The 13405-nt window shown below is 44.8% G+C and overlaps 1 protein-coding gene across 1 annotated transcript in view; it reads left to right on the top strand.

The window, feature by feature from the left end:
* Positions 1 to 13405, top strand: part of CSPG4 (chondroitin sulfate proteoglycan 4) — a 116517-nt gene that overhangs the window by 72644 nt on the left and 30468 nt on the right. The window contains exon 2 of the mRNA XM_080980654.1: positions 12862 to 13025. Within this exon, the coding sequence (XP_080836780.1) occupies positions 12862 to 13025 (164 nt within the window). The remainder of the gene's footprint in view (positions 1 to 12861; positions 13026 to 13405) is intronic.

Below are 13405 nucleotides of genomic sequence, written 5' to 3'. Positions count from 1 at the left end.
TTTAACCTATTAATTAACTCAACAAATCCTTTCCATCTTTCCCCATATTCTGTTATTCAAATTGCCTTTATTTATTTAACCTTATCTTACCGTAAAATACCTTAGAGCTTAAAACTGAATACTCAATTATACATGACTCCTTATATCATTTCTACTAAAACCATATAATTTCATTCCAACATTTTTCCTAATATTCATTAATTTTAGGCTAATTCCCTAAATAAAAATTTTCCTTTATAAATTTTCTTCCAATCTTCATCCAACATCTCTTCTTCCTGGTCTCGGGTCATGTCAGTCTTTACTGTCCATTCCATCTAGTCCATCAACCTGGTAATCTTATGTCCGAGGCTCTTAAGTCTCTTCCATGTCCCTTCTGCAGATCTTCTTCTTCTTGTTTATACCTGCACTTTTCCTTGTCTTTTGTTGGTCTCTTTCTTAATTTCTTTCCTTTCTCATTGAGGAGTAGGTCTCTGGGAGGTTCCAGCCCAAAATTATCTCCATCTCCCTTCATCAAACCAGCCCATTCCCCACAGTCCCACTCCCCACAGTCATCAATGTAATCCAAAAAATATTTAAGAGCATATTTCAAAGTCCCTCCAAAGTTAAGAACCTCCTCAGCTCCAGACTCCCCCTGGCCCACTCCAACTTCAATCTTCAAAAACAGCGGCTTATGCTCCTGCAGGGCCTCGGATCTCTCCATTTGTATTATTTGAGGTGCAACCGCAACCTCCTCCATTATCTTCTGCACTTGCCCAATCAATACAGGTTCCTGAGTTGGTCCCTGAATGGTTTCTGTATCAATATTCCCTGTTTGTCCACAGTTATTGACCACAACAGTCATCAAATCCGTTTTCTCATTCATCAGATCCATCTTCTCATGCATCTCTTCCAACAAAGCACTTGTCTTGCATAAAGCAAGCACCAAAACTTCCTCCCAGTTCATTTTTATTCAAGGTCAAAAGGACTGATCCCACGATCTTAATCTCACAGCTGTAGAGTCCTCAAGTAGACTGCAGCAACAATTTAACAAGCTCCCTCTAAAGGAGACATCTTGTGTGAATTACAAGCTCTCTAAGGGATTGACTTGAATAAAATCTTGCTTTATGCAAGACAAGTGCTTTGTTGGAAGAGATGCAAAAGGCAACATTGGAATCAGTTTATTTCTCTTCTTTAGCTATCTGTCAAAGTATTCCATTCACAGTCAGTCAACCCCTCCAACAATTTCTGTCTCTGACACCCCGTTCCCAGGTTAGAGACGGTGGAAACTTATCTTTCTTCACTACCTCTCCTGCAGGCTTAAACAAAGTCCCCCCCCCCCCTTTTCTCCTGCTTCCAAGGGAGTTTTAGTGATTATAAATGAAGGAAATTTAAACTTTTTTAGCGACTTTCCAGGCTTTAGCTTACAAGGTTTTTGCTTCAGTCTATATACAAAAAGCGGAAGGCGGACTTCCTGTTTTGAACCTTTCCGCTTCGGTGCCAAATTAGGATATTTCTTGATCCAATTTTCCGTTTCTACTCACGGGTACTTGTTTTAAATCCAATTGTCCACAGGAAAAAGTCAGCGCTCTCCGGCAATGGCTGTGCGGCTTCACTCCATGAAAGTAGCAATCAGTTCGCAGCACCGCGCCGCTCGCCCCACTTCACTCCGGAACCCCGAAATGGGGTTCCCCGTGAGTAGGGGAGGCGCTCCTGGTGCCCTGCCGAACCCCACGTTCCCAGGCTTCCTCCGCCTGGGATTTCTAGCGGGTCCCCACCTTCGCCGCGGCGGGAAGACCCAGTTTCCACGGAGCCAGTTCCTCCGGTCGGAGGAACTCCACCATTCGCCGATGGCGCTAACCCGGAAGTCCTCATTTTAACATTTTAAAGACTTCCCATTTTGATACAAATGTCTGTTTTGGTTTATTCTTTATTTTTTCAGATAAGCTATGTAGTTCCGCATATTCAGTCAGTTTTTTTTATTCATTCTTGCGTAGATGGAAGTTTATCAGCTTTCCAATTTGCGGCAATTAGAACTCTTGCAACCATGGCATATAAAAAGATATCCTTTAATTTTTTTTAGGAATGTCCAAACTTGTAATTCCCAGAAGCTTCTGGTTTTCTATCGAAGGAGATTTTTAACATTCTTTGCAATTCTAAGTAGATGTCTTTCCAAAACGCATTGATTTTCTTGCATTGCCACCACATGTGCCTGGTTTTTCTCCATATCTCCAGCAGTCGGTTGGGACACTTTTATACATCTTAGAAAGTTTCCAGGGTGTTAAATACCACCAATGTTGCATTTTTTAAAAAATCTCTCTTAGGGTATAACAAGCTGTGAACTTCCAATTATTTTCCCACAAATTTTCCCATTGGGACATAGTTATTGCATACCCGAAGTCCTGCGACCACTTGACCATGGCCGCTGTAACCTCCTCCTCCTTGACTTCCCAGTTTATACTTCACTACATGCATACATGGAGTTTTGGGAGGCTGCACATTCTTATTTTTCTAAAAAAAATAATTTTCAGATTTTGAAATTTACAAGCAATTGTCAAACACCAAAAACAAAAAGAGAATTCCATAAATTCTCATAGACTTTTTTCTTCCTGCATCTTCTTTATTAATCCAGTTCTATTAAAACTCCATTACAACCATAGTCCAACATTAAACTACAAGTGTCATTCCAGCCCTACTAATAATTTTAATTGTTTACAATGATTTTTAAGATGAATTATATATTTCCCCATTCCTTATTGAAATGTTGGTCTTCCTGGTTGCTAATTCTTCTGATCTCTTTTGCAATCTCAGCATATACATCAATTTAATCTGCCATTCTTTGTAATATGGTACTATGTCTTCTTTCCATCTCTGGGATAGTAAAATCTGGGCAGCATTGGTCACAGGGAGGCTGCACATTCATGTGGCAAAATATGCTTGTGTGCAAGCATCCTATAGGGGTTGCAGTGTGGCATAGTGTACTTTCTGTGTGCAACATCTGAAGCACTTCTGAATCTCTGGACTTGTTTGGGCTGTCAATGGCAAAATCCCATGCTGGCCAAAAGCGCACTGGCTGACGAGCTGAGAGCATTGCTTGCGAACGCCTCCAAGGCATGTTACCTGCTACAGGTTGGGTGGGTTAGGGTTCAAAAATCCCTCTGAAAGATTGGGTGTTAGCTACCGAAGCAAGGCCAAGCAATGGAAAGTTCCTGTGCAGCTTCTGCATTTCCAGAGAACAAGGAGAAGCAGGACTCAGCAAACAGACAGGCAGGAATTTGGATCTATGAGGACATGCAGAAAGTCAAAAAGAAAGTAACCCAGTCCAGGCAAGATGACAGTGTCATCTCTCACCTTTTCAAACAAAGGCTTGCTCCAAAGATGTAAGTGGGGGTGGGGGGTGTTCCGATCGTCTGTTCAGCCCATTGCTCACTCTGCTTCCTGGAAAATTATATCAACTTCTATGCTGTTTTTGTAGAAGCTCGACAGTATCAGAAGTCTTGATTTCATGTGGTTTCATATAGGATCTGGGATGTTGGCAGAGATGCAGAGGATTGTATATATTAAAAAACCCCAACCCAAATCCTCTCTCAATTTATGAGATTGGTGTCATAAAAGATGGGGTGTTCTGATCATGGATAAGATACAGTGGTGCCTCGCAAGACGAAATTAATCCGTTCCGCGAGTGTCTTCGTCTAGCGGTTTTTTTTGTCTTTTTTTTTTAAAAAAATAATTTTTATTAAGGTTTTAAACAACAAAGAAAGAGAGAAAAAAACATACGCAATACATATAACAACAACACACACAAAAAAACAACACAAAATTCAACAATAAAAAAAACAAAAAACATAACAATTAAAAACAATATCTCTTTTCCATTTCCATTTTTAAGTTACTTATTTTCTGGACTTCCTCATACCTCCCTCTTTTGTATTCCAAACCAAATTGTTTGTCCAGCAGTTTCTTTTCCACTTTTTTAATCCCAATCTTTAGTTTAATAAAATATTAAAATATATAACTTCAACTTCTTTAAACCTAATCCTTGGTCTTAGTATCATATAACGTTAAAATTTTCCCTCTTAATATCAAATTTCCATTTCTTTAAACATCTTTAATCTTAATCTTTAATCTTAGTCCATCATTAACTTTAACCTGTACAGCTGGAAACCACTTATTTTCAGTCCAACATCACTCTAACATTCCTTAATTTTGCAGTGTTTCTGAAGATAGTCTTTGAATTTCTTCCAATCTTCCTCCATCGACTCTTCTCCCTGGTCACGGATTCTACCAGTCATTTCCGCCACTTCCATATAGTCCATAAGTTTCATCTGCCATTCCTCCAGCGTGGGAAGTTCTTGTGTCTTCCAATACTTTGCGATGAGTATTCTTGCTGCTGTTGTTGCATACATAAAGAAAGTTCTATCCTTCTTTACCACCATTTGGCCGACTATGCCCAGGAGGAAGGCCTCTGGTTTCTTAGGGAAGGTATACTTAAATACCTTTTTTAATTCATTATATATCATTTCCCAGAAAGCCTTAATCTTTGGGCACGTCCACCAAAGGTGAAAAAATGTACCTTCGCTTTCTTTACATTTCCAACATTTGTTATCGGGCAAGTGATAGATTTTTGCAAGCTTGACTGGGGTTATGTACCACCGGTATATCATTTTCATAATATTCTCTCTTAAGGCATTACATGCCGTAAATTTCATACCTGTGGTCCATAACTGTTCCCAGTCAGCAAACATAATATTATGTCCAACGTCCTGTGCCCATTTAATCATAGCCGATTTAGCGGTTTTTTCGTCTTGCGAAGCAACCCTATTAGCGGCTTAACGGATTAGCACTATTAGCGGTTTAGCGGCTACCTCTTTCGCCCTGACCTAGCCACTGTGATCCACGCGACGGTCACCTCCAGACTGGATTATTGTAACTCGCTCTACGTGGGGCTGCCCTTGAGACTGACCCAGAAACTCCAGCGGGTGCAGAATGCTGCAGCGAGACTCCTTACGGGGTCTTCGCTGCGAGATCACATTCACCCGGTGCTACACCAGCTGCACTGGCTCCCGGTGGAGTACAGGATCAGGTTTAAGGTGCTGGTTTTAACCTTTAAAGCCCTATACGGCCTAGGACCCTCGTACCTACGGGACCGCCTCTCCTGGTATGCCCCACAGAGAAACTTACGGTCTTCAAATAAAAACATCTTGAAGGTCCCAGGCCACAGAGAAGTTAGGCTGGCCTCAACTAGAGCCAGGGCTTTTTCGGCTGTGGCTCCGATCTGGTGGAACGCTCTGTCACAAGAGACCAGGGCCCTGCGGGACTTGACATCTTTCCGCAGGGCCTGCAAGACAGAGCTCTTCCACCAGGCCTTTGGCCAGGGCACAGCCTGACTCCCTCCCTCGGCAATCTTCGCAGAGCTCTGGCCCAATAGTTGCCAGTGGCCTGAATTAATTAATTTTATAATGAATGATTTTAGAGTGTTGTTTATGCTATACTTTTATACTGTTTTATTGTTGTTAGCCGCCCTGAGCCCGGCTTTGGCTGGGGAGGGCGGGATATAAATAAAATTTATTATTATTATTATTATTATTATTATTATTATTATTATTAAAGGCTTAAAGGCTTAGCGGATTAGCTGCTAAAAGGCTATTAAAGGCTTAGCGGATTAGATAAAGGGGGGGGAAGCGGGGAAAAAAATCTCAAGACTCGCAAGACATTTTCGTCTTGCGAAGCAAGCCCATTGTCAATCAGAAATTCGTCCTGCGAAGCAACTCAAAAACGGAAAACCCTTTCGTCTAGCGGGTTTTCCGTCTTGCGAGGCATTCGTCTTGCGGGGCACCACTGTAATCGTAAGTGTATGCCCTTTAGCTGGAAATGTAAATGCTATTAATGGCTTAGCCAAAGAACAAAATGTGTTCTATTATGATGATGATGATTTGAATTTAGGTCTCAGGGCAGTTCACAGAATAAAATCAGAATATAAAACCCCCAAATACATATCAAAATAAAAACAACAACCCAATAACCCACCACCCAACACATTTTAAAAAGGCTTAGGACATCAATCAAATCAAGTAAAGACCTGGTTAAAAGGAACATTTTTGCCTAGCGCCTAAAGGCATATAATGAAGGCACCAGGCGAACCTCCCTGGGGAGATCATTCCACAATTGGGGAGCCACTGCAGAGAAGGGCCGTTCCTGTGTTGCCGCTGTTCAGACCTCTTGAGGAGGAGACACATGGAGAAGGGCCTCAGAAGATGAATGCAGAGTCTGGGATGGTTTATATGGAGAGAGGCAGTTCTTGAGGTATTGTGGTCCTGAGCCGTTTCATCCCGTCTTTGAATAATGAATATAAATGCAGCAATATTACATTTGGTTCATTATGTGGTGGGGTTGACAACATGTGTGAGAGGGAAGGAAATCCTTCCTCTGAAACAAAATCTGTTGTGTAGAAGCAACAGTATTTTTTCAGGTTCCAGAGCTCATTAAGGCAACCTCTGTAGCCACACACCCCAAAGAGAGTCCAAAAATGCTTGCAACCTGTGGCCCTTCTGATGTTGTTGGACTACAAGAACATAAGAAGACCCTGCTAGATCAGGTCAAAGCCCATGGTTCAGCTATGGAACTCTCTCAGGAGGCAGTGTTGGCCACCAACGTGGATGGCTTTAGAGGTAAAAGGTAAAGGTAAAGGACTTATGGACGGTTAAGTCCAGTCAAGGGCGACTATGGGGTTGCAGCGCTCATCTCACTTTCAGACCAAGGGAACCAGCGTTTTTCCACAGACAGCTTTCCGGGTCATGTGGCTGGCATGACTAAACCGCTTCTGGTGCAATGGAACACCGTGAACAAAGCCAGAGTGCACAGAAACACCACTTGCAGCGGTACCTATTTATCTACTTGCACTGGCGTGGGTTGGTACGCAGGTGGTGCTATGGTCTAAACCACTGAGCCTCTTGGGCTTGTCAATCAGAAGGTTGGTGGTTCGAATCCCTGCAATGGGGTGAGCTCCCGTTGCCCTGTCCCAGCTTGTGGCTTTAGAAAGAGACATTCACAATGGCAATGGTCTGCCTCCACAGTTGCTGGAAACCACAAGAGGGGAGAAGGCTCTTGTGCTCGAATCCTGTGTGCAGGTTTCCCACAGGTACGGGGTTGCCCACTGTGAGAATAGGATACTGGACTAGATGGGCCACTGGCCTGTTCCAGCAGGCTCCTCTTACATTTCCATGTTCTTATCTAGTCCAGCATCCTGTTCTCACAATGGCCAACTAGAAGCTAATGGAAGCCTGCAACCAGCACTTGCGTGCAGTGCATCTGCTCTGCCCTCCAGCATCCCTCTGACTATTAGCATCACCATCACTGGCAGGGATTGCACAGGATATCTGAATGTTTGGTGTCGTGCTTCTCCTTGGAAATGACTTATATAATTTGTTGCTGCGGCCTGCCACTTTCCTCACAGCACAACAGATTCCGCTGTCAGGAAAAACGACATAGACATAGAAAAGCAGCCCCAAGAGCTTCCCTGTTCTCTTCATGCCGCATCAAGGAACATAATGGAACTGGGTCAGGAAGATGAGGATAAAATTACAGGGAGAGTGATTCAGCCTCAGGAACAAGTGTGCTGACAGTGTCATGCTCTGGCTGAATGCCAGGCTGAGTGACTACAAATGGCCCATTTAAAGGATCCTGTTTGCTCTGGTCAGTGAAGTAGTGGGGGGAGGGGGACGGGACAGACCCCAAAGCAGGAGCAATGGCATTAGCTGCTGGAGCATCTCAGCTCAAGGTGTGGTGAACAGGTACCATCCTGTTAACAGTAACTTTGTGAGGGAGGGTTGGCTTGGACAAATGCCTGCTACTTCTACACCCACCCACATTTCTTCCTCCTCCATCCAGGCAGTCAAGAGGCATTTTCCCAGTTCAAGGACACCTTCCAGGCAGATTAAGCACTTGAGGAGATTGCAGAGCAGACCTGGGGCAGAGTTTCAAGGGCTGGTCGGGAGGTTCTGGGGCCATATTTCACTCCTCGACCTGAGCTCCCCCCCCCTTAAAAGCTCTTTCGTCCAGCCTACCTATGGGGAAGCTGTGCCCTTCTAGGTGTCAGACCTCAGATCCCAACAGCCCAGCAGGCCAATGATCAGGGAGGCGGCAGCTGTGGTCCTAACATCTGGAGAGCCAGGGGTCCCACCATCCCTTCCTGGGCTCTCTGGAATACCCATCTGTGAAATGCACTCCTTGGGGTGTCCTTTCTTTCTTATGTCTTGAAATTAGGCAAGGTCTGGCTTTTGTCAGCTTAGGGTTTCTCCACATTTCCTCTTGTGCTTTTCCCCAGGGAAAACTGCTCTTGAGCACACAGTCGGAACAAATGGCTATTGGGTTCTCCTCAGGTTGCCATTTCTTCCATTTATCACTCAACAGTGGGTTTTCCCTACTAGGCAAGGGGAAAACCTTTTGGACCCGTGCTTTCTAGGCACAGCAGAAGCAGAACGGTGAATGAGCCCTTAGTCAGTTAACAAACTCATTTCATTGCAAGCTAAACTGCTCTTTGAGATGGGACAGGTGACAGCAAAGAAGCTGGAGGGAGATTGAGAGTGATATTGAACAGTTAACATTCCCATCTAGCGTTTGTAATTGGTATTGCAAGGTCTGGGGTGCCTTGATATTCATGGTCGTTTTTTAAAAATTGAAAATAATTGGGGAGCAAGGATCACAAATATCCAGGTGCATAGCAGGGGGGAGCAGGGGGACTGTGGCCCCAGGTGCAAAATTCTGTGGGAGTGCAACGTGGTGCCAGCTTCCACAGGGATCCCTGCAGCCCACACCCATGGTAACTGGGCACAGGTGGAGGGAGACGTGCCATGGGTGACTCCAGCACAGCCTGGCCTGGTGCTCTTCTCCACAGACATCAGGAGGTCTCACCCACCAAAGGCTGTGTTGGCCAGCTAGGCTCCCCCCTGAATGGACACAGACCTGCTTGGGTCGGGGTCAGGGTGCTCCAGTGGCATCGGCGGTTTGCCCACCCCGGGTGCCGCAACCTATGTTCTGGTGCTGCAGATATTTACTGCTGGAAATCCAAACCCTGTAGAAAGAATATGGTGACACTTACCTATAAGGAAACATGCATAGGATCATGCAGAGAACTTGTTAACTATAGGTAAATCTCCTGGGCAGCCTTACACTGTTTATAGGCTTCTTTAACTGGCTTGCCGTGGAACCGCAGTGCCTGAGTGTAGCTAGGGAGGGGGGCAATATCCACCCCAAAAATCAAGTAAATAAATAAAAATACTTAACTAAAAGTAGAAATTGTAGGAAGATTTCTGAGTACTTGTGAGGCATCTAATCATAGCCTGCATTTTTATCAAGGCTTATAGTTTGATTAGGGTCTGTATTTTAAAATGAGCTTAAAGATTTTCAAATGTTTTATGCCAGGCAGAAGACCAGCTGCCTAAGTACTTTGGCAAGATGTTTATCCTCCTGGACAAGGGGGCCCCCTGATTTATAGCAGAAAACAATTCTCAAAGTCGTAAAAAGGGAATTACAGGCTGAGAGCAAGGTTACACCACCCTACATAATTAAGAGTTGGTAAATAGTAAAATAAAACCATGTGCCTTGAGTCATATCTTCCTAAGGTTAAAGGCCAAGAGCAAATGGAAAAGAAAGCAACTGGCTGGAGAAGGAGTGTAAACAGAAGAAGAGGCTTTTTTCCTATTTTATTTTGAGGCTGTAAACTGTTCCTTCCTGTTACTTTGAGAAGGTTTATTCTTCTAAAAAGCTATCTATGATAATGTATGAAATATACTGGCTTAAATGTAATTATGCAAAGGATCTAGAAAGAAAGAAATGTTAAATTCTTATTTCATAGAGTCATATTGCTGTAGGAGACCAGAGGGGCAAACGAGCCCAGCCCCCTGCCAGACAGGAGACGCCATCGAGCACTCCTGATATATGGTTGTCAGGCCTTTGTTTAAAGACCTCCAAAAAGGAGATCTTTCATTGATGATGTATGAGAATGTGAACCCAAGATCTCTGACATCTGTTTAAGATAAAAATTTAAAACTATTAACCATCTGTTTTGGAGGGCAATAGGGCAAGGAGGGCAAGAGGTGAGCTGGTAATTAAGGTTCTTTGTTGAGACAAATGTAAGATATATGACTACTTATTTGTCATTTATAGATAGAAGAATATATAGCTTTTTGTATCCCATAAAAGGCAATAGGAAATGGGTGTATCTTTTAGGATTGGTTATAGCAATCAGCCAATAGGAAATTCAACCAGGCTGACTGGACAGAGGCAGCCAAAGGAGGAGCAAGGGAGCTGGGCTGAGGGAATATAAGTGCTGGCCATAATGGCAGGAGACCAGGCCAGAGCTTGGTAACCATATACCACTGTGCCTCTCATTTATTTGTCTGACAAATAAATTATTATTTTAATTTCTCTATTGCTGCGTTGAATATTTCATTCCAGCTAAGCATTAACCACAAGCAGGGTGCTACACTTGGGGTCAAAAGAAAGAAATTTAAAACAACTGTTGTTGAGACATTTCATTCTGAATCTGCTAGACTGAGCCAGACAGAGGAAGTGGCGGGTGGGTGTCCTGCCCTCCCCACATAAATCCGGGCTACACCCATCCTGCCATGTGTGGAAGTGCTGATCCTTCTCAAGATGTTTAGTTTCCTCAGAAAGCTACAATTCCCAAGGTTCCCTAGGCATGGGTGTTTGCAAGGAGCAGCCCCCCTCCGGTGAACAATAACCCCAAGACTTTCAGCTTTTATATTCTTAAAAAGAGTAAAACCTGAGATATGAAGCAAAATGTACAGCCACTATTCTTTGGGGGAGGGGACCTTTCTGAGGCAAAATGCCAGTGGCAGGCAGGTCCACAGGCAAAATTGGGTGTGGTTCTAGAGGTACATTTTAAAAACTGACTCCAGCTACAAAGAGGCCCCTGGGGAGGCAGAGGAACATCAGCTGCTGGTGCTGGAGATCCTGCTCCCTGCTTGGAAGGCATTTTCCATCTGGCCTAGGAGGGGGGCCCTGGTCTCACGCCAGCTACAGAAAGCTGAAACAAACTCTTGGGTTGGAGCAGTGTCTAGGGGTTCCTGTTGGGGGCTCTGTTATTGGTTTTACTGCCCTTGCTGTTTAAAATGGTTTTTAAATAACTTTTAATCTATGGGTGTTATAATTTAGTGTTTTTTTGTTGTTTTAAATAAAAGGGCATAGGAAATGTGTGGGTAGAGAGGAGCTGGGCAGGGGGGGCAATCACAGTGGTTCAGGATAGGGCGAGGCATGGTGGAGCAGGCCAGGTAAGGGGCACTCAGCCCAGGCAAGCAGTGACTGAGGCACTGTTAATCAGCAGTTCCCAAGAGTGGGTGAATGGGAGGCTGCCTGTTCTTGATGAGGTCACACTCTGAAGGAGTGGCTATGTAGCTTGGGGGTCCTCCTGGATCCATTGCTGTTGCTAGAGTCTCGGGTGGCCTCAGTGGCACCAAGTGCCTTCCTTCAGCTTTGGCTGGTGGCCCATCTATGCCCCTATCTGAACAGGGAGAGCCTAACTACTGTTCTCTACACTCTGGTAACCTCAAGGTTAGATTACTGCAATGCGTTATACATAGGGCTGCCTCTGAAGATGGTTCGGAAATGTTATGTTTCCAAGGGGTTGCTCGAGAGCACGCAGGCAAATATCTCCCTACTTGGCAGCAAAGCCTTGGCTTTGCTGCCAAAATTAACTTCATCTGTCCGGAGCGCCACTGTCCCGTGGCTGACTCAATCGCTGGCAGAATCCATGAGTGGGCGGTTCCTAAACTTTCCCCAGCAAAGCAGCTTCTTGATGCCCAGTCTGCGTCTCCCCATCTGTGTGGATGCTTTCTGCGCAAAAAGGGCGTGGGCAGCGGAGGACCACTTTCCTTCCCGCTTCTCCCAGGCAAGGAGTCCTGGGATCACCTCGCCACTTCCGACTCCTGCACCTCCTCTCCACTGGGGGCGTATTTACTCTCCTCCATTGAAGAGGAGCTACTTCCCACGATCCCTGGAGGCTCCCTATAATCCATTTGGCTTTTGCTCTCTCCCTCTTGAACTGATGGCAGTTTCCTGACAGGAAACTTCAGCTAATGCAGAATTCAACAGCCAGGTTGTTCACTGGGGCAAGACACATAACGTCCTGACCTAACATCACTGGCACCTTCATTATATGTTTTTAGGCATCAGGCGAAAACCTTGCTCTTCAACCAGGCCTTTGGCAGATTAACTGTCTATGTCCTTTAAATATGTTAGTGGGAGGGTGGCATTATTGTTTAGTTTTGTTCTTGTTTTTATTATGTACTTTGTGGGATTTTTCTTTCTTTTTCTTTCTTTTTTTGATGTGAACTGCCCTGGGATCTTCAGATGAAGGGCAGTAGACAAATTTAATAAATAATAATGATCATAATCATAACATTAAGAAGAGTATCTGCTGGATCAGACCAATAGCCCATCCAGTTCAGTGACAAGCAGGATCTGAGCATGGAGCACCCACCCCTCCTTCGGTTTCCACCAACTGGCATTCAGAAGGGGTCGGAAAGAGAGAGAGAGAGAGAGAGAGAGAGAGAGAGAGAGAGAGAGAGAGAGAGAGGTTTCACCCACTTTTGACTCTGGCCCTGCCCCCACTAGCTTTGGCCCCATGTGGGCATCCTGCCAGATTACCCCCCAGGGAATCTGACCCCCAAGAGAGAAAACAGGCTGCCCACCCCTAGTCTAGCAAATGTTTCACATATTCCCAGTAGAACATGGCCATGAAAGCCACAGGCTAGGCCTGTGGTTCTCCTACTAATCATATGAAATGGCACCAGGTTCATAGTGCCGTGCAGGAAGATTGGAAGATTGCAGGCCAGGAGAGTTGACGGCAGAACATCTCTCTTTCAGTGTCCTTCTTTGGGGATGGCTATGTAGAGATGCCCTTGGCGAGCTCCTGCAGCGCCATCCAGCTTCATCTGCAGTTCTACACCCGGCAGCAGAATGGACTCCTCTTCCTGGCTGCAGGACAGAAGGACTATCTACTGTTGGAGCTCCGGGCTGGCATTCTACAGGTCAGCGAGTTGTTCTCCTGCAGCTTTTACACACAACAGTTTTTATTGAATGATTGTGCAGCTGTTGCTAGCGATGGGAGTGGATTTGGTCAGAACATGAATTTCCCCAGTTTGGGGAGTCTCACTTCCTGCCCATTATGAGCAGGCACAGCTCCCTGGGGTTTTGTGTCCAGCTCCATTTCCTCCTGGGTGGAAGGGTGGCATAGAAATCAAACAAATCAATCCTGATACCAGGGGTGCTTCCAGATGACCCCATTTATTGAGCAATCATCCTCATTTGTTTGCATTGATTATTTAATGAACATTCATTCTGTTTTCTTTCCAGGGAGGTTAGATGACCTTTCATCAAAGCCAAGTCTTGTCCCACACTTTCCAGAATG

This window comes from Podarcis pityusensis (genome assembly GCF_964106645.2).
Source record: "Podarcis pityusensis genome assembly, chromosome: 14".
Lineage (NCBI taxonomy): Eukaryota > Metazoa > Chordata > Lepidosauria > Squamata > Lacertidae > Podarcis > Podarcis pityusensis.
This window is presented reverse-complemented; position numbering and strand designations above follow the sequence as displayed.